Source organism: Phlebotomus argentipes, unplaced genomic scaffold, assembly GCF_947086385.1.
Source record: "Phlebotomus argentipes unplaced genomic scaffold, Phlebotomus argentipes genome assembly contig_5, whole genome shotgun sequence".
In the NCBI taxonomy this organism is placed as follows: Eukaryota; Metazoa; Arthropoda; class Insecta; order Diptera; family Psychodidae; genus Phlebotomus; species Phlebotomus argentipes.
Genome location: NW_026776165.1, coordinates 1242998 through 1269986, shown reverse-complemented (window position 1 = coordinate 1269986; position 26989 = coordinate 1242998). Strand labels below are relative to the sequence as shown.

The 26989-nt window shown below is 40.2% G+C and overlaps 4 protein-coding genes across 8 annotated transcripts; 2 read left to right on the top strand and 2 right to left on the bottom strand.

Moving 5' to 3' along the window:
- Positions 1–84: 84 nt before the first annotated feature.
- LOC132256451 (serine/threonine-protein kinase Pink1, mitochondrial) lies at positions 85–2398 on the bottom strand. The gene is made up of 5 exons (XM_059752877.1): positions 2116–2398; positions 1893–2035; positions 1715–1829; positions 600–1610; positions 85–538 (listed from the first exon to the last, which is right to left on the bottom strand). The coding sequence occupies exons 1-5, from the start codon at positions 2248–2250 to the stop codon at positions 230–232; spliced, it is 1713 nt and encodes a 570-aa protein (XP_059608860.1). The 5' UTR covers positions 2251–2398; the 3' UTR covers positions 85–229.
- Positions 2399–2428: 30 nt separating this feature from the next.
- On the top strand, positions 2429–3077 carry LOC132256455 (U6 snRNA-associated Sm-like protein LSm8). Its single transcript, XM_059752882.1, has 2 exons — positions 2429–2502; positions 2576–3077. The coding sequence occupies exon 2, from the start codon at positions 2576–2578 to the stop codon at positions 2864–2866; it is 291 nt and encodes a 96-aa protein (XP_059608865.1). The 5' UTR covers positions 2429–2502; the 3' UTR covers positions 2867–3077.
- Positions 3078–3092: 15 nt separating this feature from the next.
- On the bottom strand, positions 3093–4646 carry LOC132256452 (TNF receptor-associated factor 6-B). Its single transcript, XM_059752878.1, has 3 exons — positions 4441–4646; positions 3358–4277; positions 3093–3296 (listed from the first exon to the last, which is right to left on the bottom strand). Exons 1-3 carry the CDS (start codon positions 4489–4491, stop codon positions 3104–3106), a joined length of 1164 nt encoding a protein of 387 aa, XP_059608861.1. The 5' UTR covers positions 4492–4646; the 3' UTR covers positions 3093–3103.
- Positions 4647–4719: 73 nt separating this feature from the next.
- Positions 4720–26151, top strand: LOC132256449 (protein phosphatase 1 regulatory subunit 16A). Of its 5 annotated transcripts, none has more exons than XM_059752874.1 (9): positions 4720–4963; positions 15389–15573; positions 17189–17357; positions 18803–19375; positions 19439–19514; positions 19587–19707; positions 20450–20546; positions 24271–24724; positions 25563–26151. In XM_059752874.1, exons 2-9 carry the CDS (start codon positions 15494–15496, stop codon positions 25835–25837), a joined length of 1845 nt encoding a protein of 614 aa, XP_059608857.1. In that variant the 5' UTR covers positions 4720–4963; positions 15389–15493; the 3' UTR covers positions 25838–26151. The 5 variants fall into 5 exon arrangements, with proteins under 5 accessions (XP_059608857.1, XP_059608859.1, XP_059608858.1 ...); XM_059752876.1 differs by having other exon boundaries at positions 19587–19716; positions 25593–26151; XM_059752875.1 differs by having other exon boundaries at positions 19587–19716; positions 25578–26151.
- Positions 26152–26989: the final 838 nt, after the last annotated feature.

Sequence of the window (26989 nt, the reverse complement as noted above, 5' to 3'; positions counted from 1 at the left end):
AAATCCACAAAATACACAACGAATTCATACCAAAAAGGCGCCCACACGCGAAAATCCTTCAGAATCTGTTTAATAAAACACCTGTTATCGCTCGGACGTTCATCCTTGCATTTGTTGAGAACTTGTGTACATTTTTTAGGGAAAATAATATATATATATTTTGGGGCACTTTTTGCAATGCCTTCTCATTTCTTAAAGACCATCAAAACCGCGGGTTAAATAGAAGAAATCACACCTTAATCTCCTCATCCTCGAGCTGTTCCTCCGCCACGACGCGTCGAATCCAGAGCAACGCCTTCTCGATGCGCCTGAGACTCGCCCTGACCAGAAAGCTGGAGATGAGGAAGTACTCCGTGAACTGCGCACTCCTCTGGCCGCGCGAATCCATTGCATTCTCATACAGGACCTTCGATGTGAGACAGAGCAGCCACTGGAGGATCTCCGAGTGGGCAGGAGCGCTGGCAGAGGAGCGCAGCCAGGAGGACGGAGCCCAGAGGAACAGTTGCATCACATTGGCGGCCACATCGGCACTCAGTCGCTGCAAGAGACATACTTCTGTGAGAACACCGCGAAAGATCGCTAAATTCAGACTCTCTCACCTTCTTAGGATTCCTCTGCAGGAGATTTCCCACCAGCTTCTTCACAATCAGCGGCACATCGTCATCCAGTGCCGGCAGATCTTCGTCTCTGTAGGAGTAGCTCTTCAGTTGGGTATTGTAGAAGGGATTGGCCATGCCGAAGATCTCATACGCGATCGCCCCAGAAGTCCACAGATCGGCTTTCGTGTAGTCTAGCGTGGCGAAAGTCCCTGGATTCTGGGTGATTATCTCGGGAGCCATCAGAGCTGTGTTGCCGCCCTTGTCAATCTCTGCCGTGGGATAAGGTACGCGCAGACCGTGCTTCTTATCAGCCAGACAACACCCAAAGTCAGCCACAACGAGTCCTGGGGTCCCATCGGCGCCCACATCAATCAAGATGTTGTCCGACTTCAGGTCTCTGTGCGCCACTCCGTAGCGATTCAGATGCGTCACGGCTTCCAGGAGCTGCGCGAACAGTAGCAGAGCCCATCTAGTTGAGGTTTTCCCTCCCTTTGACGCCAGAAAGTCCGCCAGACTAGCGTGATAGCGTCTCATAAGCAGGAAGAGACTCATATTTCTGCCAAAGCCGGATTCATGGAGTCTCGGCGGCAAAGCCGACGGATAGAGCGTGCGAGCGCCCTCCAGATTTGGCATCTGAGCGCAAAACACTCCCAACATAGACACCACATTCGGATGAGGCGGAAGGAGAGTCGCCTGATCCGCCAGATGCTGCCAAAAGCCAGCAACTTCCAGAGCTCGATGCTTCGCCGGAACGGTTTCCCTGAACATCGCTCTCACGATCGCCAGGGCGTTGCTCTGGACGTCGTAGTTGAACATGATCTTCAGAGCTAGTGGATAAGAGCGGTTCTGGCCAGAATCCATGCTGTGACGCTTCAGGGCGGCAGCGTGAACAACAGCTGAACATCCCTTCGCAATGGGCGCTCCAATCTCCAAGTCATCCAGCCCAATTGGTGTGTTTCCCACAGAAGTCTCCTCCTCGTCCCAGGAAGGGCGGAATTTCACAACGGTTTCCTGCAAAAAATTCACAAACAATCAAGTTTCGGAAACCTTTCAGGATCGATCAGCTGACAAATTGAGGTTATGCAATAGCCAAACACATCCTCAATATTACTCACGCGGATTTTCACGCAAGTCTCCTCCAGTTCGGCATCCTTGAGCAGCACAGCCCCTTCGGATACAGCTGCAATGCCCACAAAGGCCAGGACGGGCACAGAATCGTTTGAGAAGAATCTGAAACATTCCCGGATGCTTAGACTTTACACTTACCAAATATTTTCGATCTATCCTGCTTACCTCTTCACCAATTGAGCGCGTAATTCCACAGGGGGGCTGCTGGAGGTCCTGTTCACCACATTGTCCAGCAGAAGCCTCCTCGCCTGGAGGACAAATCGGGAAAATCCGTATCGCTGGAAGGGCTCCTGGTATCTGACGATTGCCTGTGAAGATCAAGCAATGCATCAGTTAGGGAGCTCTGCAAATGCATGCAATCTGCGGAAAAGTTTCTCCAGCATCTTACCTGCTCAGTTTTGGGTGCATTTTGTCGTCTTTTGCGGGAGTTTTCCGCAATTTTCGTGTGAATCTGTCGTCGATTTTGGTGTCGCCATAAAACTCGTCCGTGATGCACAAGACGCGTTGAAAGGTATCGAATCATTGTCTCCAAGGCTTTTTAAGTACTTTTTCACTTACTCTTGCACAAATCTTCTCCACTTTCTGCCGAATTTTCTCACAATTTTTCTACGCATCACTTTTCTCCACCTTCCATTGATGCCATTTATTTCCGTAGCGCGGCGCCACACGGTCGTCAAGCGGGTCCGTCAAAAAAGCCAAACAAACACCTCATAACCTCAAAGATTGAGAGCTTCCGAGGAACGTTTTCCCGGGAAATCCGCGAATTCTCACAGAAGTAAGGCTTTTCCTTTCATTTTACAATAGTACATTGTTCTTTAATCCACTGGATATTGATTTCCCTTTGTCAGATGTCTTCAGGACTGGAATCCTACATAAACAACACGGTTTCTATCATCACCTCTGACGGGAGGAATTTTGTGGGGACCCTCAAAGGCTTTGACCAAACCATCAATGTGATCCTGGACGAGTCGCACGAGAGAGTATTCTCAACAACCAATGGGATAGAGCAAGTTGTACTGGGTCTGCACATCATTCGGGGCGATAATATTGCAGTAATTGGCCAAATCGATGACTCCATCGACAGCCGGCTGGACTTCTCCTCAATCCGAGGCGAGCCTCTGGGCCCCGTGGTGCACTAGACACACCAGTGGTTACACAAAACCTCGCCTCTATTTCCACACATACACAAATTACATCAATATTCGGCACTACAATGGTGGAAAATGTGTCTAGAAAAAATCAGATCTGCCCGGACACGATTCCAGCACCCAGGATAGTCACCGAGGATCTCAATGGAGGACGGACAACTAAACAAGTATGGATACTGTAAATAAATACTGCGATCAGGAATGTCTCGGTGAGTCTCTGCATCCCTTCTACACGATATTTATCTGGATTTTGATGGTCAAAGTGTCTCGGAAGATGAATCCGCGTCGCTCAATGTCTGTGATCGAGGCGTATTCCAGGAAGCCGAAGCCTCGTGGGCTCACGCCTTCCTGCGTGGGTCGGTGGAAGGCCAGAATCTCTGGCTTAGACATTATGGTGTCCATCTGGGACTCTGAGAAGTTCCTGCAGAGGAAAAACCACAATTAAAACGACTTCTCACAACTTGCAGCTGAACAGCACTTACTTGGGATGAATCATGCTGATCCTAATGCGCCCCTTGAAGGGCCAATCCAGGTGGTAATCATTCTCAGACTGCATCATGTGCACGTGCAGTCCAATGAAGTCCTTCACTTTTGGCGAAATGTTCACTCTGGCGCAGAATTTGTAGCCGTGCGGCGATGTGTAGGCCTCGCCGCTGTAGAACATGATGTTGGGATTGGCACTCATTGCTTTGATCTTGCTGTGGAACTGCCCGATCTGCCACACGAGCACGCCGTCGGTGTATTTTGCCTGGATTTCCGCCTGGGAGCACGTCTTGCTCAACTGCTCGCGCATCTTCTCCACCTTCGCCGACATTTCCTGCTGCTTCTGCTCCAAGACGACGATCCGCTCGTACATGGAGCGCACCAGATCGGAGGCAGCCGGAGGGCCGCCGTTGGCCTTCATCGGTGCGTCCCAGAGACGCGATTCGGACTCCAGGGTGTTGTTGTGCAGAAACGCTTCCATGAGCAGCTCCAGATGGTGCGCCATCTCGCTCTTCACGTGAGCGTCGAGCGCATCATGCGTCGGGGCGGTGAATTTGCAGCCGCAACGCGCGAAGTAGCAAGAGAAGTTGGTTGTGCGACGCCGAAACTCGCAGATCAGGACGTGGGCATCCATTTCCACGGGCGAAACGTTCGTGAGACAGCCGAAAGTGGCGTTGGGACAGGGCTTTTTGATCTGCAGAATCTCGCGGCGCGTGAAGTTGTCCGGGAAAATGTCGGATTCCATGGAGAGCGACTGCTTGTCCACCGGACACACGGTCTCCTTCTTCAGCCACGACGTGATGCACTTGCGGCAGAAGCGGTGGCCGCAGGAGGTCAAGACGGGCTCGTTTAGCCAGTAGTAGCAAATGGGGCACTCATAGCGAGACTCCAAGTGGCAGTCATCCTCCTTGGACATCTCCTAAAAAGGGAAAATCACGATTAGTCAACAAGGTCTTTCCATGTAACAAAAAATTCATGTTTTAAAAGAACTCAAGAACAAGATTTTTGCATTCAGAATTTCCCAGGGAAATGAAAAAATGTCTGGGTTTTTTTGGGAAAACCTGAATGGAAAAGGTCATCACCTGAATATTACTCTCCTGTGCCGAAACACTCCGGTTTATTGACTGGGCCATTCCTTTCGTCACTCCTTCAGTCCTTTAGCTTATCACTAACGTTATCAATTATTGCCACAAATTCCATCAAAGTGGGTAAAAAGAAATCTAGAAAAATATACGCTTAAAAATTCCACGGATTTGCAAAAACATCGCTTGACACTTCCGGAAGACTTTCCGGATCAATTCTGCAGGCAGATGTCGCGGCGCTCGACGAGGAGTCGCGACGAACCTGTTGCAGTGACAGGTTTAGCATTTATTTAGTTGCTCTTTTCTCCCTTTATTTCCTTTTAATTAGTTCACCGCACACGGTTTTTCTCGGTTTTCCTTGGTTTTGCGTGTTCTTAGGTTAGTGTGGAGTCACCGGTGCGTGCCGGGCAAGGGAAATGCAGTGGTGAGGAAGTGCCTGGAATCCATGGTGAAGTGCCTTTCCCGTCCCGCCAGTCCAGCAAGATGGTCACGCAGCATCCGCAGAGGCGCGTCTAGGAACCAGGTGAGCCAGCCACAGAGGCTTCCGGGCGCCCCGCGGTCGGAATTCGCGCCTCACCTACTTTCCGTCTCGCTCGCACCTGTGCTGCTATCTCAGGTGAAAACTCGGCGAATTCTTACCAATTCCACTGGATTTTTTTTTCACACTTCGCGTCTGGCGTGGAAGTGAGAGAAGGCGAGATGGTGAGGCTGTTCTACTTTCAAGATTGCACTCTTCGATTTCATTGTAACACGAGCACGCGCGAGTCCGAGAGAGAGCTGATTTATATTGGCCACAAATTCAATCAGCCAATGCCACAAGGGAGCCCCCAATCAAACACATTCCTCAGAGAGATCACGTGAAAGTAGGCCGAAGATTGGAATTCCGGGAGTCCTTTGGGAGGCCACTACAGCTATGCATATCAGTGACACTCGAGTCGTTCAAGCCCTTGAAAGGCATGAAGTAACTCAAGTGTGCATAAATTCTTGGACGCCTTGAAATATTGGTCAATTCAAGAAACATGGCAAGAATTTATGATAAGCCACGTGCGCGCAAGGAAATATAAGGAAAAACGTTTGCTTTGATTTGCATTCAGCTCTGAAAATGATTGAAGAAAAAAGTTTTTTTCATAATAGAAAGAGATAATATAAAATCTGCAACTTTATGGTCACAAAAAAATCATTGTTTAGCGATTAGTTGGTTTCAAAGGACTTGACATTATAGAGAACCTCAATAAAATCACCCCAAAAAAGGCGTTTTACGCCGTGACAAAGTGCCAAAATAAACGCAAACAATTAATTACAACTACTCAGCCATAAATTTCGTAAACTTCCCATAAATTTTACTCCAAATCTATAGCATTTTCTCTTTCTTTCTGAGGAAAACTCAAAGAGAGTGAGTGAGACGAGATAACTAATATTATTTTTATATAGGTATTGTGCAAAGGGAATTTAAGGAAATTTACCCAAAATCTCATTTAGAAATGCAAGTCATATAAAAATACAGCAAAGATTCAATATAATTTACTTATTTATACGTGAAAAAAGCTTTTTTTTTTTACTTATTATTACTTATGCAATTTGCTCGTCAATAACAATTTCTATTAATCTTATTGATTCCATTCAGATGAATATTTTTAGCAATGCATATTTCTGGAATGAGGTCATATTTAATTTTGCACGTTTATTCACAAACAAAAAAACTTCATCAAATGCTCAATGATGAATTCTTTGAATAGAATTAACAAATTTTCACACTCTAACTAGAGCTAAATTTTATGGGATGTTTTTTGTGCCAGAAAAACAGTTCGTGTTATGATTTTTTCATTGTGCGACGAAGTGTTAATTCGTCATGTATCACAATTTGCGCGAATTCCATAGATTGCAGTTTTATCGATGTGATTGAGGCTTAAGTTCTGCGGCAATTATGGCGTTATCATAATTTCAAGTGGACGTTCTTTAGTGCAAATTCCGCACTGTAATCAAAAATGTTTTATCCATTGTTTCACACCGAAAAAAACGAGACCATCAATTCTCAAAGAGTGTGGCATGGATTTCAGAGCGAGTTTCCTCCACACATTTTTCTTCACATTCGAGTTCTTGCTCAAGTGTCTCTCCGCCCGCAACCGAAATTTGAAATTTTAATGCAATTCACTTTTGTCTCAATTCATTAATTATTTATTTGTTGAGCAAACGTGAGTGAGTTGGAAAAAGTACCGCGTTATTTCTCCCAGAATATTTGCACAGAGTTTCTGTTGTGGAATTTTTGGAGCAACTGGCGAATTACTAAGATTTCAGTTTTTTCCACGTTGATAAGCCTGATAAAGATGAAACGATTCAGGAAGTTCCGCTTGAATGGTGAATTAATGAGCATCTTTGGCTGTGAAGGGAAGACATCGACGAATTTTCCTGAGTGAAATTCAATTTCCTCTCGGACATTTGAGCAGCGGCGCTTCCTCTGTATCCTGGGTCGCGTCTTCATTGATGAAAAGTCGGGTGTTATTAGTGCAGGTCGGCTTCGGGGGAGGTTGATAAGAGAGCGGGTTTGGGGCGCTCGCAGAGCTTTTTGGCCCGATGTGTGCGCGCATGCATTGGAATCTTTGCGTGCTTGGTGAGCCGATGAGAAAGACGAGAGAAAGAGAGTCTGTCGGTTAGCACAGTTTCGCCGATATTTCAGTGTCAAGCTGTCTGCTGGTGAGTCCGGATTGTGGCGCAGAGTCAGTGTGTGTTCGAAGTGATTTCCGGCTCGGCGGAAGAATGGAGAGAGGAAGTGTGCTTGAGTGTCTGCAAGGGTGTTGAGATGTGAGCCATATTCTTGGACAACAGTGTCTCTTTTCAGATTATGTCAATTAGCATAAAACAATAGGATTTTATCGTCGTATGTGAGCTTAAGAATTTCGTGTGGAATTTCTTTTCCACAGCAAACAAATCAAACAAACAGACTTTCACCATTTCTCTGCAATCTTCCCATCACACTTCTGTTGAAATAGTAAAAAAAACAACAACATATTGGTGTGATGTTGAGCTTCAAATAAAAATCAGTGATCGATCGTGAAGGATCATCAGAGTGGAGGTTGAAAAGAAAATATGTGTGAGCACATAATAGCAAAATATTGAGACGGTGAAAAATTGTGTGGGAAAAGTTTCAAAAAAAAAAATCTTGCGGAAATTATGATGAGTGCAAAAAGTTCTTTCCTCACTTTGTGATTGATACTGATTGAGCAATTTACTGTCTGTGTGTGTTCGGTGACACGTGGAGTTTTCAACTGCGGAAGTTTCTTTGGACTTTTCATAAAGGTGAACGTGTGCTGAAGAGTAACTTTTTTCCTGAGGTGAGGAAAAGAAATGGTTTTTGAGAGAAGAAGTGGATTTGGCGATCCTGTTTCAACTTCTTTACAGTCTGCGATAGTTTTTCATGTTCAAAATTGCCCTCCAAGAAAGCTTTCGAGTGCCAAAGAGATTAATCAATTCAGACAAGTAGAACTAAAGTTATTTTTATTTCTAGATGCAAATTGTGATAATTAACCGTTTAGGGCAGAGTATGACATTTTTTTCCCATGAAAAGAATAATGAAAGCAAAAATGGTTTATCTAATAAGAATTGTCAATCAAACACGTTGATTACTCATGCTATACATTTCCAATCAGTGATTAAACAGAGGTCTTTGAATTGAAGTAATTATTTCCTAATGAAACAGGTAATCAATAATTCTCTGATAAAGCTTCTTGACAGAAAAGTTTCTTCAATTGTATTTCATTACATCTATTCAACAATAATGCTGAATAGATGAGTGTGTAATGAAAAATTACAATATAATTTTCTGCGATGTTCTGCTAATATCTCATGTTCCTGACAAGGATGACATTTTCCGGACGGAACAAAAGCCAAAATTCAACATGATGCTTTAGGAGAGGAAAGTACGCAAGGCAGTTGAAATTGTGTGGCAATATGTGGAGAAGTTTGTGCTTGAATTTATCTCACAACTTTGCTCTCTGGTGAATTCTTTCTGAATGTGGTTTTGTGTGTTTGGTTTTCCTTGGGCATGATGACAAAAATGTTTGTGTGTGTTTGTAAGTGAACAAGAAGTGGTAAAATGTGAGACATGTGGAGAGAAGGTAATTCATTTTAAAAATTACCTTTTCGTACTACTCTGGCCATATTGCCACATATAAATGTGAATGATTGAAGAGAGTGAGAATGTCTTGAAAGAAATCAAGTGATAAGATATCTTCTGTGGCTTTGTTACTGAATAAATGAGTGGTGTTTGTATGTGCGGCATTGTCTCAAGACACCGTGTTTTTCCTTCATGACCACGTCTTTTTTTTGCTCCCTCTTATCGCTCTGTTTTTCAATATCATCCACCAAAGCGGAGCAATTACATTGTGGGGTGGAAAAATGGCGAGAAATGGGGCTCCTTTTGGGGTCATTCATGCCAAAGTATACAACAATATATTGTTATGTAACAACTCCGCCGCGGAGGGCGAAATGTGGCTGTTCTGGTTGAGAGGAGGGATCCAAAAAGGAAGGAGGCCAAAGGTACTCGTCGATGGCGTTTTACTATAATTAGACTTAGACTGGATGTATAAGTTTTTCATCGTTTGGCAAAGAAAAGGAGTTTTGTGTGGAAATTGCGAGTCCATAAATGAGGTGAGGGCAATAAAGGAGGGTCAGGAAGAAATCCTTTCGTGATTTTCCTTTTGCAGAAGCATTTCTCTTTTTTTTCTATTTTCGTGTCTGATAGTTTCGTGTCTTCGAGGTGGAAAGAGCGTTTTCAGAAGACAAGAGAGTTTTGCCAAATAATCTTTTTTGGTTGTGGTATTTTTAGAGACAATTTTCTCAATATGGATTTTCTTCAACTGTTTCTCTATGCCATTCTAATTTATTGTTTCTTGTTCTTCCTCTTTGAAAGACGAATCCTTTTTTTCCTTCTCTTCGCTCTGACCTTTTTTTTCGTTATGAACTCGCGTGAGGGAAAAGTTGGGCACTTACGAAAGAAAGTTTATTGGTTTATTCTTTCAGTGGTGGAAATGGTTGAACAGAGGGAAAAGTGGGCAAATTAAATTATTAATTTAACTTCACTTGGCAATCCTTTTCATCTCAGCGAGTGTGTTCAAACAATGACTGAATTAATGGCAATTTCATGTGAAATCAGTGAAATTAAAAGGGATATACTTCTTCGAAGTTTAAAGAGGATAAGGAAAATATTATATTAATGGAGAAATGAAAAGTCAATATTTCGACTCATGGAAAGAAGTTATATTTCATAAGATCCTTTTCTTGAGAGGTTTCGCTCTCAGTTAGCAAGAGATTTACCACTTCAAAGATGATTTACGTTCTGGAAACGCTTAGAAAGATTCATTCTTCATTGGCATTTCCCTTATTTTCAGCTGTTATGACTTGAAAGAGTTTCAGCTTTCCACGAAAAAAAAATTCTGAGGTAATTTGAACAGACTATGAACAATAATACTATAAAACTATGAACCACACAATTGATTACCCTTAAGATGGGTTTTAGCAATTCATAACTTCCTTATTTTTCCATTAGGGAAATTGCTCATGAAAGAGGAAGATAATTATGCTAATGGTTCACTGATGACGAGTCGTATTAAGGTTTAACTTATAAAATTTTAGAATATAATCTTAAAGCATTAAGAAAGGCTTTTAGAATTATATTAACCTTATCAGAAATAAACAGTAAGAGAATTTTCGCGAATTAATAAGAAGCATAATTCGTTTATCACAAATTACATCACGCGAAGTGTCCGTCGAAATCCTGGATTCGCATGAGAAAAGCAGAAAGAGTCTCTATCCACAATTTTTTTATTATAATGAGAACATGATGGAAATGTGAATGAATGACTTTCGCTTCGTTGTGCGCAAATTTGATAGAAACGTAATCCTTAAACTCTCTCTTATGTAATATGTCTGCAACCCACGGAATGGTTGCAAAGATAGAACGTACCATGGATTTAACTCTGGGTATACATAGCGTATTATTGCAGGGTGGATAATGTTCAATAGATATCTCTATTATTAAATACAGTGAGGATTTTCACTCCTTTTCTCCCTTATTCTGGACAAACTATAAATTTGCCGTGTTTGTTGGGGGAAGGAGAGCGAAAAAGGGAAAGTAAATTATTAAAGTTTAATCTTGTTGCCGTGAACAATTAAATTTCACTCTTGATAGCTCACGGAAGGAGTCTCGAGAGACATTTTGGCAGGAAAAATGTTGAAAACAAGTCGCTTTGGTATATGAGAATGAACGGAAATGGAATTTAGAATGGTTCATTGCGCTAAAACAGGATGATTTAATATTTAAGAAGGTATTTGGTGCAATCTCAGGACTTTTTTTTCTGAACGTAATCCATGGCTATAATTACTGAGTATCTGCGCTTCGTGTTGTTGGATGAGAAGCTTCTCGAGCATGAAGAGTTGCTATGGATTCAGAAATTAAATGTTTATGGTCTTTTGCACATCGTCACACTATCCAACACAGTGTGGCTCAGTCTAAATGCCAGTTTGCGCACAGATTTCTGTATTGATGTTGACGCCACGAGTGGACATTTGGAATGCTTCAGTTTGTTGAATAAAGCTGTACTTCTTTCTAAAACTTCCTCGTGTCCAAAAAAAACGACTTTCAAAGAAAATTCTCATTGGCATGAATTATGAAATGTAGCAACTTTTACACATTTTTTTTACCCTGTGTTATAAATTTAAATTATTTATGATTTCGTCTTGCATGTGTGACGAAGGTAGAAGAGAGAATTTTTGATCAGACGAAGAGGCCAAAGAGTACTTAAGAAGTTCTATTATATTAATTCTATATTATGGTGCGTACAATATAAACAGTTACAATATAATTTACAATGTTAGTGCCCTTCTTCATCTCTTCTTCGCACACATTTTTTTTCTCCGCTTCCTCAACTCTCTGAGTGTGAGGCAAATGTGACTAGAGGGAAAAAAAAGCATTCTTCTCGGTAGAAAATTATGGATATTCGGTCGATTCGAGCTTTGCAATTCAACAGGATAACGTATTATCCTGTCGATGATGTCTGTCGATTTACGTCAATCAATTTTATTAAACGAACACCCCAACATTTCAAGTCAAATTGAGTTGTGTTGATGGAAATTCATTCTGTTTTTCCCCACACTTTTCTCTATCTTCTTTTGTTGACTCAATCATAAAAATGTTGAGGAGGAATAATATGGATGAAAAGATGGTATTAGATTTCAACATTGTTGGAAACTTTTCTTGTTTCTTGCTCTCCATAGGGCAAATCTCGCCTTTTTATCTGGGGAAAAAACAATGCAGAGAAAAACACCCTCGTGATGACCTTTATGGAGACGCTAAGTGGGGAAATATTGTGTAAACACGGAAGAGAAGAATGAAGTTTGTGGGGAATTTTTAATGGAACTTTTACGACGTGGAGTGTCAAAAAGGTTCTTCACAAGCATCTGGGGAATAGTTGAGGAGGCGCGTTTGGGCTTCAGACAAGATGTTTATAAATTGAATCATGTTTGTAAGTCTTTAGCAAGTGTTTAGGCTAATGTTGGAGGGAGAAAATTGCATTACTTTAAAGACACACCCAGAGAAATTCGAGACAGAATTTTCCATTCTGTTTTCCTCAAATCGTCACAACGAAGCTGTCGAAATTCTCTTAACGTTTATTGGCGAAAATTATAAATTTTGATGCGGTTGATAATAAGATACAATAAAAGCTGAATAATAATTTTAGTACATCATAGAATGAGTTGACATTTTATAAGTTGAGGAAACTGTGCAAAATCACATTCATTCTGAGTTTAATGACTGTTTAATTTCATTAGAATTTCACCATAATAACTTTCCTTCACATTTCTCCGTCACTGAGAATTCAATTTAAAGCTCCTCTTGAGATTGAAGTTGAATTTTTGGGTGAGAAGAGAGCTGAGTTAATATCATTATCTTCTCATGGATTCAATCCTTTTTTCGTTGTTGGTTAATTCAGCAATCAAATCAAATAGAGTTGAAGTGATCAAGAAAAGAGCACTTTTATGTGCCTTTTTTTCTGAGTCAATGAAGAAATAACTTCATGGTCGAGAGATATCACAGTATGTATTGTGAAAGCGAAAAAAAAGAAGCATAACCCATTGAAAGCATTACGTGATATACTTATGGTGTTGTTTGATAAGATGGTGAAAAATTATTAGTGACATATTAATTGTGATAGAGATTAGCTGATGGAGTGTGTTTACAAGACCTGTGAATTTTCACAGCCGCACTCTCAGGGTGGAAAGTCAAGGTGATTAAACTTCAGCATTGCACAATTAACACAGCGGCTAGAATTAATTTGTCGTGTGGATGAAATTAGATGAAAATCATTCTCTCTTGGTGAGCCTTTAATTTGCCAAACATAGCGTAATTGTTCACCATTTAGCATGTGAAGGTGTTCTGGGTTGACTTTGTCGCACTTTTAGATCGGTATTTGATGGGTGTTGATATGAGAGTTGTGGAAAACAGTAGAGAGAGAGAAAGAGAGCATTTTCGGTGCTTCAGTGACTATCAAAAGGAATGTTGAATTGTGGTTATCGGCTTGAAATGTGTTTCATATCTTCTATGTGAAAACGTTTTTTTTTTTTTTCTGGGTCCCACTTCTGTCATCTATGTATTATTTGTGAACATTTCACTTTAATGACACTGATATTTTTTGTCATAAACATGAATAATGTGAAACTTCCCATATCAAATGTGAATCAAATTCCATAGTCACAGTTTCCAAATCAAGTGCCAAATGGGAGAATGTGGAATGCCAAAAAAAAAGAGTAAAACTTTCTTTTTTGTCTTTGCACTTTATTTATTGATTGCGATTTATTTATATTTAGAATTGCATCAAAATTTTTTTGCACTTTGATGCATTCCACGAAAATTGAAGAGGAGTGTAAAGTGAAGCAGAGGGTGAAATTTGTGTGTATGTGTGTGTTTGTGTGTGAACGACCTGTGACCCAAAATGGCATGATTAACATGCACGTAACATGCAAAAGAGTGAATAAATTGCTGGGGAGTGAAACACATTGGAGAAAATTGCCTCGACAATCAAGATTCTTCCACCTTTGCCGATGAAAACTCTTCCCCTAACACGGATAGGAAAAAGATGGGTAGAAGAAGTTAGTTGTTCTGGACAAGAATAGAATAAATATACAGAATAACAAAGTATTGATACAAGATTTACGAATAGTGTAGTGAAAGGCTATTTCTGTGAAAACAATCTTGTAGCTAAATTGGGTGAATTTTAATTAAATCAATATTCAGAAACTTGTAACAATTCTGGCATATACATTTCACTCTGTGTATGGTAATTGGAAGGGGTTGATTTCCCACTCAATTTCCCAAGATAGAACAAAGACTTCCGGGCATTCTATCGTATTTTGCAGAGAGGTTTTGTGGCATTCTGAAGGAAAAGTAGTACAATTTGTGATTTGATGAATATATCCATATCAATACATGCATAAATTGATGTGTAGCTTTCGCTTCCACCAGCCTTATAAAATGCGTCTTATTCTCAGCGCTTTTTTTTTCTTATAAATGTCAAATATAAATCATTCAGTCGATAATAAAGTTATGAAATAGAATTTCTTTGCTCAAAAGTTTTATTCACGGATTTTCCTAATAAATTATCAACTTTTTGTGCTTAGTTTGTTGAATTTTTTTTTAGTGTGTGTCATTGAAGTAAGGAAATAGTTTTAATAAGTATCGATTTTTCTTCGCTCTTCACATGTCGCAAAACTGATGTTTCCTGGATGTTTTCGCACAAGAAACTTGTTAATTTCACCCCAATTCCTTGCCAGACATGCCACTGAATTGGCCAAGTGGAAAGAATAGATGTTGTGTGACGACGAGGGTGGATTAAAACTTCTGGGCTTTTTGTGTTCATTATATCAAAAAAAATAAATAAATTTCCAGACCGAATAAATCGAAAGGGTAAAATGGAAAATTAAAGTTTAATCTCTGTTATAATCTCTGTTGAGTGCGATGCAAAATTGCAAAGCTTTTAGGTATGCTTAATTCTGATGCAGGCAATATTGAATTTTCATATGAATTTCTACTACTTTTTTTTCTCATGGGAAATGTTGTTTTTTATTCTGCCTTCAACAACAGATATTTTTCTAGTAGAATAGAAAAGTTACGAGAAATGCAGTGCATATTTCCAATTTTCGCATCCATTCAACTCCTTTGGGGCATGTTTTCAATCATACACAGTATTTCTCGTTTTACTCAGGTTTATGCGTTGAAAAATTTATTTGTACACTGTGCGGGAGAACTTTTCCACTAATATGGTTTATTTGTGTAGTAGAAAATAATTGGAAATATATTTAATCCGTGATATATTTTGCGGAAATGGAACAATCCTTATAATCCATTCGTATGCTATGATTAAATATGTTAATTGTGTTTCTATTACAGCTTATAAATATGCTAAATTAACTATAATATTGTGAAATTTATTTTGGATGTTTTAATTAATGTATACATTATTTACATTCTTCCAATTTGATGTTCTCTGCGACCAATAATTGCAATAAAAAATGTCACCAAATTTTTAATTAAAATTTCTGCTTGAAATTTATTTAATAAAAAAAAATACTAATAGACATTTCAGTGCAATTATAAAGTAAACCGACAGGAAGTTTTTAATTTATAATTGAATTTTAGGAGAAATTCTAACGAGAAAACTTTCCATGGCAACAAATGTTAGAGAAGAGGTGAAAAATGTTGTGGGGAAAAAGTTAAGTTAGTCGCGTTTGTCGACAGTCAGTGTAATTTTTGGGGCTGCACAGAGACAGTGAATGAGTAATGAAAAGGAGCGACAACAACTCTATTTCGAAGCAACTTTCCACCATGTCATTATTCATGCAAAAATATCACTGTCTCGAGCAGACAATTAATTATATTCTATATTCTTTGTCATTGCAGAAAGCTGTACAGCGCGCGAGGTGATTTTTTCCGCCGCAAGAGACTGACTTTTCCAGCATTTTCGGGGGCGCGCCAAGTGCGGGAGGACGAGATAAAAGAGGCGAAATGGAGCATGCAGATCTTGTCGCGGAAATGGCTCAAGTGGAGCATCTCTCGACACAGGACCGTCTCCAGTTGGCACGAATGTGAGTTCATTGAATTTTATCGCAGGCCCATTCAGGAGCACTCAAAGGGCGGGTGTGTGTATGTATTGTTGAGAATTTGTGGGTTGACTCGCACCCACAGCAGAGCGCGCCTTATTTTAACCCTACACCCACTCAGCTGAGGCAAAAAAGGCCGGGGTGGCGAATCTCAATTGAATCGGATGTGCTGAGGCACGAATTTAGCCATGGTGTTTATTTATCTGATGATGAGAAGGTGGCGGATTATCGATTTGGCATATAACTAAATCTCATTCCGTGTTGTTGCATGGCAAACGGTGTGGAATTTAAAATCTTATTTCGGATTTTGCGATGGACAGAGATGAGGGGAGGGAAATTGTGGGATCTTCATGAGTATTATGGATGTTATATATTTATAGGGGAAACTCAATCAGAATTTTTATTGCAAATATAATTTATTTTTTATACACGCCCTTCATTCAATCGATTCTTCCTTCTCTGCAAGATTTTCCTCAAAGCTCAGCATGATGAGTTGAGGATAAGAAAAAATGTGAGAGAAGATTTGTTTTTATTAAAGATTTGTCCAACAATTTATCTTGTTATTAAATTTAGTGTGTGAGTGTGCTTTGTTGGAGAAAGAAATGTAAACAACTTAACATATGTAAATCAGGAGTTTTTTTTGTTGTTGTGAATTCTTTAAAAAATGTTTTCACTCCGTTCAAGTTTATAAGTCATTTTTTTTAAGCAATACAAGAAACTGAAATAACTTTTAGGGAAGAGTTTTTGAGTATCTTCTCTGCTTTATCCAAGTTAGGACTATTTTCAGTAAATTTACGATGATTTCCCTGTGAAAAACTTACGAACAAGTCACGATCAACTCTGCACAATGGTAAAAACTGTTCTTAAAGACTTCGATAAAAAGTGGCACATGTCTTGACAGTTGAAAAAGGGAGTGAAGAAGTGTAGATAAAGCGGGAGACAAGCTGTGGCAATGCGTAAAGTGGGAAGTGAAGTGGGTGTGAAAGGGGAAAAGCAACGGGAAGAAGAGATATTGAGACAATTATTAATGTGTGGGAATTGTCAGAGACATTAATTGGTATATTGTTCCTCAAAGTCTAATTAATCCTATCGTGTATATCGAGAATGGGTAACAGTGGAAGATTTAGCGTTGAGCAATTTTTGCTGGTTGAAGAAAAAAGTGAGTGTATCAAATAAATTTCCTCATCATTAGCATTTGATGGTGTACAATTTGATTATAAAGAGACGAGAGAGGGAAAGAGAGAAAGAGAGATGATAAAAGTTGGGAAAAAGAAGAAAGCCACAGTAAATGGCAAAGTCACGGCGGATTTTCACATTGTTGGTGGAAATAGCGCATAACAATTATGTCTTGCTTCATTTACTCAATGGATTCTCCGCGCGGGTCGTTTAAAAGAAGAAAATTTCCCTCAACTAGTATAGTTTAATTTACAAGAGCATATCATTTATCGCCAGTCAATGTGGCGTTGAAAGAGTGTGTGAGGAAACTTCCTGACAAATTGCCCAACTTCCAGTCGATATCGACAGAGACACGCAAATGAGCAGGTTGTTTTGTACGCTGGTAATTAATGGGCACCCTTCCTTATTTTTTTCGCTGTCCCAGGCGACGCGCACAGCAGCTGAAAGTGGCCAAACAGAAGGAGAAGGAGTGGCAAAAGTCCCAGAATCGCCGCGATCGGAACTCCAGCGTGAGCTGCCGAAAGAAGAGACACATTGAGTTCGAGAACAGTGTTATGCTGCTTGAGGCTGCCGCCAGGAATGACATTGTCGAGGTGAGGTTCAATCGATCATGGGGTGAAATCTATTAAGGGAGAAGCGCTTTCACCTCGAGGCTTTCAATCTTTTCTGTATGAGAAATGATTGAAAGGAAGAAAAAAGAAAATCCCTCCGCCGACGCGGACAAATCTCACGCGGCTGCAGCACATGGATGAAAAAAAAACAGGTGAAGAGGTGTGATTTGCAGAGGTGGGAAAAAAATTAGTCAGCCGACATGGCCACAAATTAAACATGGAAATGAGGGTCAAAAGGGCGAAAAAGCGGTGAAAATGGGTGGGTTTAAATAAATTTGAATACATTACACACATTTTCCATTAATCAACCCCCTCGGAAAGCCGTTTACAGATGAAAATCCAACTCTCTGTGTGTACCTTAGCTGGAGAAATGTGTGCAATTTTTCAGCCAAGAGAAATATTGCACAACTTTTTTTTCTTCTCTCTTATGTGAACATTAACTATTTGCTATGCTATATAATGTTTGACAAACATTGCAGTGGCTGGAAAGCTAATAAAACCGTGTGAGAGACAAGTTCAGGACTCTCATGCATATAATGAGATACTTATTACCCTTATCCTCAACATTCACACATCAAGAGTCGCTCTTGGTGTACACAAATGAGTTTTAGTTGGAATTTTGCCGCCATTTCTGTATCCTTGGGTGCTAAACTACATCGTGGGATTAATATAGATTATAGGGGTGATGTCCTTTTCTGACATGAAATTGCGGTGAAAAGTTTGTCACCGAGAACACTGTAAATCTCTCAAATGTGATGCTTTGCAGAGTTATTTCAGGAAAACAAATAAAATTATATATTCCACATCATACTGTTCAGTAACGGAGTGAAGGATTAAATATAAAATTTGATTTTACTGATAGTTTAGCGAGACAACAATAATATGCAGTGATTTACAAAGGAGAAATGATTAATTAAGTTTTAATTGGAATGTCTCAAAATTGACACTAAATCTCTGCTTAAATATTTGAGATTGTTCATTCCATTTAAAGTTCGATCTTTATTTTAAATTTGATCACATTAGATCTTGAGTGAATTAGAGGAAGGTGAAATGGATGAAAGAAAGATGAGAAAATGAACATTTCAATTGAAGTTATTGGCTTGAGCTTATCAATAAGAGGGACAAAATTTAACAAATGTAGATATTTCACACTATCTAAACTGCTTAAACTCTCATATAATTATTAGAAATCGCTCATCATGGATTAATTAAAATTTGAATGCCACTTTGGGAGTCCTTTCTTGGTGAATCTTATCAAAATCATCAATTTTGTCTGTGTCAAAATCCGCTGATAATTCCCGCATGAAGTGAGTGCTGAGAAGTGCAGGTTTTGTCATGCAAATGCACGGAGATTGCTCACAAAAGCCTGAGGGTTGTTTGTGCTTTTGTTCATAGTGTGCTAATGAAGTCTGTTTGATGTTTGCTAGGTGGCGAAATTGCTGCAGAAGGGCGTGACGCCGGACGCAACCAACGAGGATGGACTCACGGCTCTGCATCAGTGCTGTATTGACAACAATGCGGACATGCTGCGACTACTGCTCGACTATGGCGCCAATGTGAATGCCCAGGACAGCGAGAAGTGGACGCCACTTCATGCCGCCGCCACATGTGGCCACCTGAGCCTGGTGAAGTTCCTGATAAGTCGCGGTGCGAATCTGCTGGCGGTGAATGCGGACGGCAACATGCCATACGATCTCTGTGATGACGAGGAGACACTGGACTGCATAGAGGCTGAGATGTCGCGGCGCGGCGTCACACAGGAGTTGATAGATGAGACGCGCGCGGGCACGGAGATGGTGATGCTGAGCGACCTCGAGGAGATGGCCATGATGGGCGGCGACCTGGAGTGGCCGGACAATCAGGGTGCCACACCGCTGCACATTGCATCGGCGAATGGATACGGGCGCGTAGTGGAGTTCCTGCTGGACCAACACGTTCTTGTCGATGCGGTGGACAATGATTTGTGGACGCCTGTGCATGCTGCAGCGTGCTGGGGACACGTGAGTTCATAAGCCACACTCATAAGCATCTGTGAGGGATTGATTTTGTGGTGCTTTTTGCAGCTGGAAGTGCTGGAAATGCTGGCACAGGCGGGAGCTGATTTGTTTGCCAAAAATAGGAATGATGAGACACCATCAGGTGAGTGTGGAAGAAAAGCCCATGGTGACGGAAATACTAATGCTTTTCCCTTTCTTTCTTCGTGACAAAAAGATATTTGCGAAGATGCAGAAATAAGAGAGAGAATTGAACAATTAAAGACGGAACAGGAGAGCAAGAGATTGGCGGAGGCGCAGAAACGTCGAGTGAAACGATCCCAAAGTAACAATACAAGGTACAAAAGGTGCTTTGCTATTAAATACACAGAACACACACACACACACACGAGCGCTGGCGGATTTCCTGTGGAAGTATTTAAGTTTAGCAAGAGTGTGAGCATTAATCTCGAGGCGTGAAAGGGTAGAGAGACAGACTTGAGCAGTATGTTCTGTGTCATTCAGATGGATGATAATCCGCCTGAGGGTGGGAAAATGGGTGAAGACTTGAGAGGCTTTCGTGATATTTCTTTTCTCTGGGTGCTTCACAAAGAACACCGCACACAAGAGGCGCTTTTGACGGATGTGCAAATAGAAAGTCAATCTCTTTGGCGCATTTGCGTGAAATTGGTGATAATATTTTAAATATTTACCACTAATTTTCCCCGTCGTGAAGAGTCTGTCATTAGAAAATCCAATTATGGATATTTATTGCTCATCTTGATGATATTGGCACTTTGACAGTCATAAAAAATCATCCCTTGTAAATTTATTCTGAGTGCTTTCGTTACTCGAATCATACTTGAGATTTCTCTCGGTTATCCATAAGATTTATCCTCTGGCTGTGTGTTTTTTTTCTTCCAACTCCTCCCTTAACGAGTGGGCTTAAGCAAAAGGTGATTACGCTATTTCTTTCGGGCTTTAAAGCACAAATATGCAAATCCTCAATTGGGAACACAACTGCGTAGGAGTGAAATGATATATTTGATGCTGGGAAAAAGGAATCAGCAAAATAAAATGGTTCTGCCTTCACATTTCCAGGGCACAATCCGTTCGTCGCACATCACTGAGAGACAAGACATTGACGACAAAGAAGGACGCAGTGGAGGAGGCGCGATTGCGATTGCAAGCTCAAGAGGTGAGTGTGGATTGAGTCTGAATTTGAGAGTAATTGTAGGGGAGAGTGGGTCTCTTTGAAGTGAGGAATTCTGTATGAGATTGATACGTTAAAATCGTCTAAACAGTGAATTTTACTATGTTTTTTTTCACTATTTATCGACTCTGTACTTCGTAAACCAATCCAGATGTCAAAAATTACTCATTTTCCTGTAAAATCTCATAATAATTTTCTTCTGGCATTAAGCAAAACCGTAATAACCAAAGTGTGCTTGGATATTCAGAAACTACATTTATTGGATGACACAAAGTCTGATGATTTTCATTCTGAGAAACCTCAAAATTAATTTATAATGCCATCCTTCTGTTCAAAGTCTCAAAGAAGCTTTTCACTTCTAACTTTGTACTGGAGTCAAAAAGCTCCCCACGACTTGGTAATCAGATTATGAATGTGAAAGAGAGGTGTGATGCTTGTGTATGAAAATTTAATGTTAAATATTATTTGCAGACACTCTCACTTAATTTTCTAATTTCAATTTATTACTCTAATATTAAAGCCACAGAGAAATATGATTGGGAGTGAAATCATTTGGTGTGTTTGCTGGCAAATTAGCAGATGGTGCAATTGATGTTTTGCCCCAATTGGCACTCTCAGCAATATAATTTGTCGTCTTGTCCATCGTGCAGCGATGCAATGGCCTTGTGGTTGCATGATTTTCACAAAAATTTAATAATTGTTGGCGGCAAGTGGAGAGAGATTCGATTGGGGAGGGCGCGAAGCATAGATGGAACGCATGGACGAAAATGTAAACGGAAATGAATTTTTATAGTGTGTGGTTTCCACCTGGAGAGTCTTTCATGTCAGTCTCAAACTGCGTGTGGTGAGCGATTGATCACGCGGAATTTTTCACTTTTCCTTTCATCAGAGTGAAAATAAGGAGCTTTTTCTCGCTGTGAATTCGCTGGAATAAAGTGTTTGGCTGGTGATTGTGTGGATAGAAGAGATTTTCTTGCAATATTGTGGAGGATAAGAGAAGAAGATATTTTCATTAATTGTGTATTAGGCAAGATTTCTCATGGCAAAAAAATACCATTTTTTCATATTAAATGTCGTTCATTGTTTTCCTTGAAAAGATATATTTCAGTGACGTTTAAATTGAATTTTTGCGCTCGAAAAGCCAATTATAGCTAATGATGAGGAGGAGAATATTTGAGTGAAGAATTTTCGGAGAAGGATTTCCTGTCGTGCAAGGAATTCTCATTGTGGGAATGAACGTGATGGGAAGGAAGAGACAGAAATCCCAGTTGCGATTGACAGAGACGGGAATTTCTTAGCTATCACGTGCAAGAGACACGAGAGAATTCCTGCACGACTTGTAGATGAAATATTTGATGAATTTTGTCCTTATTGAACCTTGCGTACGAAGGATTTTTCTCAGCATGTTTCAACAGGTGAAAGACATGTCGAAACATTTCCTCTCGTCAATTTTCTATCAGTTACACTGCACTGACTAAAGTATCACATCTTGTGGAATGGGTTTGAAGAAATAATTTTGCAATTCAGTGAATTCTCAAAAGTCTTTGAAGAGAAAATTCTGTAAAGTTTGAATAGCTAAACTTTGTACATGAATTTATGATTGATCTTTTATGATCATTTTGAGCTAAAAATTGTGTTTGAACGCAAAATTTGACAATGCAATTTCATCCAAATCGTTTGCTTTGAACCTGATTCAAATCAAAAAAAAGTCAAACACAGAAATTCTGTTGTCTTAAATTGCTTGAAATTTCTCTATTTTCTGGATGAAGCAAAAATTTTGATCTCTTATGAAGACAATTCGATGTGCAAGCGTTAAACTGTATCAAATAATTCAATTGAATCACTATCCTTTCTGCGGATGTTCTTATCTACGAAGTGAGAGACGAATTTGAAGAAATTGTCAATCTCCGCTGCAAAATTTCAATCACAATCTAATCAAAACCGGACGAGAGCGATGCATTGATATGAGGAAAAAAAAGGAGAGAGAAATGAAGAAAGGAAGGAAAATCGATTGGGAGTCTCGGTGAAAAGTGGAGATTCTCCACTTGCATCGACATTTATGTGTTGGTTTTGAAGTATAGCACATAAATGTGTTGCATTTCCTTCCCTAATCAATAGATTTTGTGTTGTTGAATTTCCTCCGATGGGCATAAATATGACCAATGAGAACTTGTGAAACTCTGACGCAGTTGATGCGTAAATTTCCTGTTTACACACTATTTGATTTGCTATTTATTCTACCACCTTCAATGCTCACGAGTCAATGCTGTGTAAATATATTTACACATGCCCAAATAGTCAAGTGAAAGACAAGAGTTTTGGGCCTGAAATTCCCCAATCAATAACATATAAGGCTTTTTGTCTGCACACACAAAATGCAATTCCGCTCAAAGTAAATTATATTACCTATGTACTTTCGTGCAAAGAGGGAAGAGTGAGTGTGTTTTTTTTCCACTATCTCAGCACTTTGGGAAGCTCGTCTGTTCCTGATTTCAGTGCATTTTCACTTTGTGCGCTGAAGACGAGTTGTGAAATGAATCATTAGTTGAGTTTTCCACACATACGATAGACAGAGTTCATTATGAGGATGTTCTTTGTGCAGAAGTGCAGTGATATTGATAGTTGCAATATTGTTGGCTTAAAGTACAAGGTGAGAATCTCTTCAATGTTGTCTTGTTCATGTCCTTTAATAGATACAATAATCTCCTATTTAATGATGCTGACTGTGCCATTTTCCACCCTCGTCTGAGGAGTTATCTTTTTTTTCCCAGCACTAATCTTACATTCCCTAACGATACTCCCTAATTACAGTGTATCGTCTTATATCAATTCCATTAAGGGACAAACAACTTTATCTTATAGCTGGTTCATTTTGGGGTTTCTTTGAGGAATTTTAATTGGATTTTAATTGCCAAAAGTGTTTTTAACAGTCGCTGTGCGGAAATTTGTGGGGTCGCAGTGAAATGCTGAGAAAATTAATCAATTGCCAAAATATATTCTCTCTCTCTTGAGAGAGTATATAAATTGCGTTGAGATTTGACGCCGAGAAATTACTTGTGACCACAACAGTCTGTCATGAATTAGGCATCGATTTTCCACCCGTTGTCCTTCGCTTCGTGCCATGGAATGGGAGTGATTGCTTTGGGACGCCTTTGCAATTCATTTATGAACCATCATATTCTGAAGCCCTGAGCAATTTTGTAAATATACATTCAGGACTTCGGGCTTGTAATCGGTGAATATGTGCATGAAATGCAAGGGTGCATGAAATGCACAGCAAACCATCAATTTCCCCCTTCCAACAATTATGAGAGATTTACCGTCTTTGATTTAGTATGGAATCAGTATCAATATAATCACTCGATTGTAAACACTTTACCTTAAGCTCTCTGAATTGAGACGGAATATGCTGAAGGACTTTGCTAATATATATCATAGTTATTATGTTGATTGAGAGCTTAAGACTGGATAAGATGCAATGTTAGCAAACAATTCTATACAGAGCATTGCATTGATAAAACGTCCTGAAGTTCGTAAGAAGATAATAAATAAATACTTTTAATTCATGCTACGAAATTACTTCTTCTGTTTTGCTAACTACATTTTCTTGTTTAGAGAATTCATGCAAGAAAACCAGAGGTTCAGAGCACTATTTGCAAGCGAAGGTAGCAAGAGTCTTTAAAAAGGTGGTCTTTTCTCGCCGTTTCAGGGCTACACAACAACCGATGGCACGCCAGAGCCTCTGTCTCTGGCCTCAGAGTCTTCAGCTCCGCCGTCCATGCGGCCGAACAACTGCCACCACAGCGCCAACAACAACGGCAGCGTCCAGCAGAATGGCGCAACGCCGGGCGCCATTAACAACAATACTCGATATCCACAGAGCAATTTGGCATACGGTGCCACGCAATCGTCCATCAGCACGAATCCCAATCACGTGGACGGCTCGCCGACGGCATCGCACAACCGGCGCTCGCCGGAGGGCAAGGACAACGAGATGGGCAGCCTGCAGTACATGGCGGAGGATGGCAAGAAGGTGGTGAACAACAATGCACTCGTGTCTCAGCGCAACAGCGCCGCCAGTTCGGCTGACTTGGCGGCCACGGAGATTTACACGGCCAGCAATGAGAATGGGAAGATTAACGTGCAAGTCACAGTGCTGTTCGGTGAGTATCCTGTCATCAATTCTGTGTCGCAACTCACACTCCATGTCGCCATAATCGCGCCCCCGTGCGAAGGACCATCACAATTGCTATCGAAAAGGGATTGGAGAAATGAGGAGCACTTTTGTGCGATGGCTCGATTGTCCGGTGAGAGATGCGGAAACACATCCATTTGATGACTTTCCTCTCTGTCTCTCCCTAGTGGAGATTGTTGTGTCCATTTAAAGCGTTTAAAGTTTCAATTGACTCGTTGAAGAGTTTTTTTTCCTTAGTGTGATAAATCATTGCTTAACGACTGATAGTCGATAAATCCAGTTTTATTGCTTCGGGATTACATGGGATTTTGCAAATATTGGCAGTGAGTGTGTGTTTTATGGGCGCTCAATTCAGGACTGGACAATCATAAAAGGACTTCATATATATGACTATAAATAGAGTAAATTGAGCTCTGCATTGAATTTTTGACTCGACATATTGGGAAGTGTTGGAAAATATTTATCAGGATTCACTGTCAATATTACTAAAGAGCTTTTCGCTTGCACACAAATTACCGCCGCGAGGAAAAATGATTGATGATGTGCTCGTTTGTAAACAAGCTGTAATTTTTACCTCTTCGATAGCAATATTTCCATCGTTATGATAAAACCATATAAAATGTTTTTTATATGTAAATTTAATGATAATAATTGTGCATGATTTGACTTTTTTCCTCTCTCTCTCTCTCTCTTGCACTCTCCAAATGCTTGTGACTCCCTGACATTGTTGGTGAACCGCAAAACAAACACAAAAAATACCTGAAAATAACCAAAAACAAACCACTCGTGAAAATGCGAATCTAAAGATGCTCACACTGTAGATCACTCCATCGCAGGGACTTTGGCGGACCTGAAGAAGCATCGCGCACAGTCGAGGAGCAGCAACAGTCCGGAGAATGGCTCCATTCTCACCACACAGAGTCTCACGGGTGGCGCACCGGGCGGCGCCAGCTCGCCCGCCCTCGAGCTATCCCTCGTGTCGTCGCCCAGCCTCCAGAGCACGCCGGCAAAGTTCAGTGGCATCACTGGCGACGTCGTGAGCGACAGCACGCGCTCCAGGAAGTGCTGCGTCATTATGTAGATGTGAAGCGGCCGAATTTGGTGAGCTTCTTCGCGGGCATTGAGAGAAATCAGTTGAGTTAGTGATTGATTAAAGCCACGCCCATTCGTTTGCCACGCCCAATGGCGACTTGAGATCCTTTCCTTAACATTTTGTGTTGAAGCGCAAGAACTGTGAGGATCCTAAAGTACCTCTTGAGATGTTTTTCACTCGAAGAATTTCTGAATTTCGCCCCATTTTGTTTGATAAAATGTATGTTCCTTTTCTGAATAATTATCACTTATTTTGAAATAATCAAATGACAAAATTTGTTGTACTTTTGAATCACGTAAAAATCATTTGTTGACTTTTGCCTGCTAATTTTTTTCTTTTTCCTCTTATAATTCAATGTAAATATTGGATAATTAATTCTGCAATTCCTTTTCTTATACAAACATCCTGCAATCATGTGAATTGTCGGGAATTCCCATCGGAATGAAGGATTATTCTCCTTGATTCACTGGAGATGTAGAAATTGTATGTCAAGAGATGCAATCACAGAAAGTTTCCTTCTCCTCAAGCATTGCGACTTTTCTGAGGAAAATGCTGCAAGACATTTTCGAGTATTCTCTCTTGAGAGTGGAATTCATTTCACACTTGACGTACTATAAAAGTCGCCAGAGGGTTTTTGACGGACGAGATAAATTTTTGGGTGAGCAAAAGAAGAAGAAGAAGAGATTTCCTGTAATATCAATAAGTTCTTCAGATTATTTGCATTAATTATATATTTCTCTCAGTGTGTTTATTTTTATTTGCAACGTAACCGCGAAGAGACTTTCTTATCTCTTTATTTTTGTATTGTACTCTCTGCCTTCTTCAACTGCTATTTTCTTTGTAAATACTGTGAGAAAGATAAGGCAATTTCCATGCTATTTAGATAGGTGAAGAAATATAATGTCTTAAGGAGATGTTTTGGTGTAAAAGTGAGAGATTTTCGTTTGAAATGCGAATTTTGCACGGAAAATTGAGCAATATTGGAGAGAGAGAGAGAGAGAAAGTGGCACAGAAGTGAACTTTTTGGAATTGTGTTGAACCGAGGAAAAGCACACTTCGTGCTCATTTTCCCACCTTCAACTCTGCGCAAATTGTATCTGATTTTCCTCGAGAGAGAGACTCTTATATACATATAATTTT

Bases quoted from the DNA above. Each gene is read 5' to 3' on its own strand.
- LOC132256455 (XM_059752882.1), top strand. From the start codon at position 2,576: ATGTCTTCAGGACTGGAATCCTACATAAACAACACGGTTTCTATCATC.
- LOC132256452 (XM_059752878.1), bottom strand. From the start codon at position 4,491: ATGGCCCAGTCAATAAACCGGAGTGTTTCGGCACAGGAGAGTAATATT. The intron at 4,278-4,440 runs GTGATGACCTTT...TTCCCTTTTTAG, and splicing joins CACAGGAGAGTAATATTCAG to GAGATGTCCAAGGAGGATGA. The intron at 3,297-3,357 runs GTAAGTGCTGTT...TTTCCTCTGCAG, and splicing joins ATCAGCATGATTCATCCCAA to GAACTTCTCAGAGTCCCAGA.
- LOC132256449 (XM_059752872.1), top strand. From the start codon at position 15,494: ATGGAGCATGCAGATCTTGTCGCGGAAATGGCTCAAGTGGAGCATCTC. The intron at 15,574-17,188 runs GTGAGTTCATTG...TCGCTGTCCCAG, and splicing joins CGTCTCCAGTTGGCACGAAT to GCGACGCGCACAGCAGCTGA. The intron at 20,547-24,270 runs GTGAGTGTGGAT...TCGCCGTTTCAG, and splicing joins TGCGATTGCAAGCTCAAGAG to GGCTACACAACAACCGATGG.
- LOC132256451 (XM_059752877.1), bottom strand. From the start codon at position 2,250: ATGATTCGATACCTTTCAACGCGTCTTGTGCATCACGGACGAGTTTTA. The intron at 1,830-1,892 runs GTAAGCAGGATA...GGAATGTTTCAG, and splicing joins CGCGCTCAATTGGTGAAGAG to ATTCTTCTCAAACGATTCTG. The intron at 539-599 runs GTGAGAGAGTCT...TGTCTCTTGCAG, and splicing joins TGCAGAGGAATCCTAAGAAG to CGACTGAGTGCCGATGTGGC.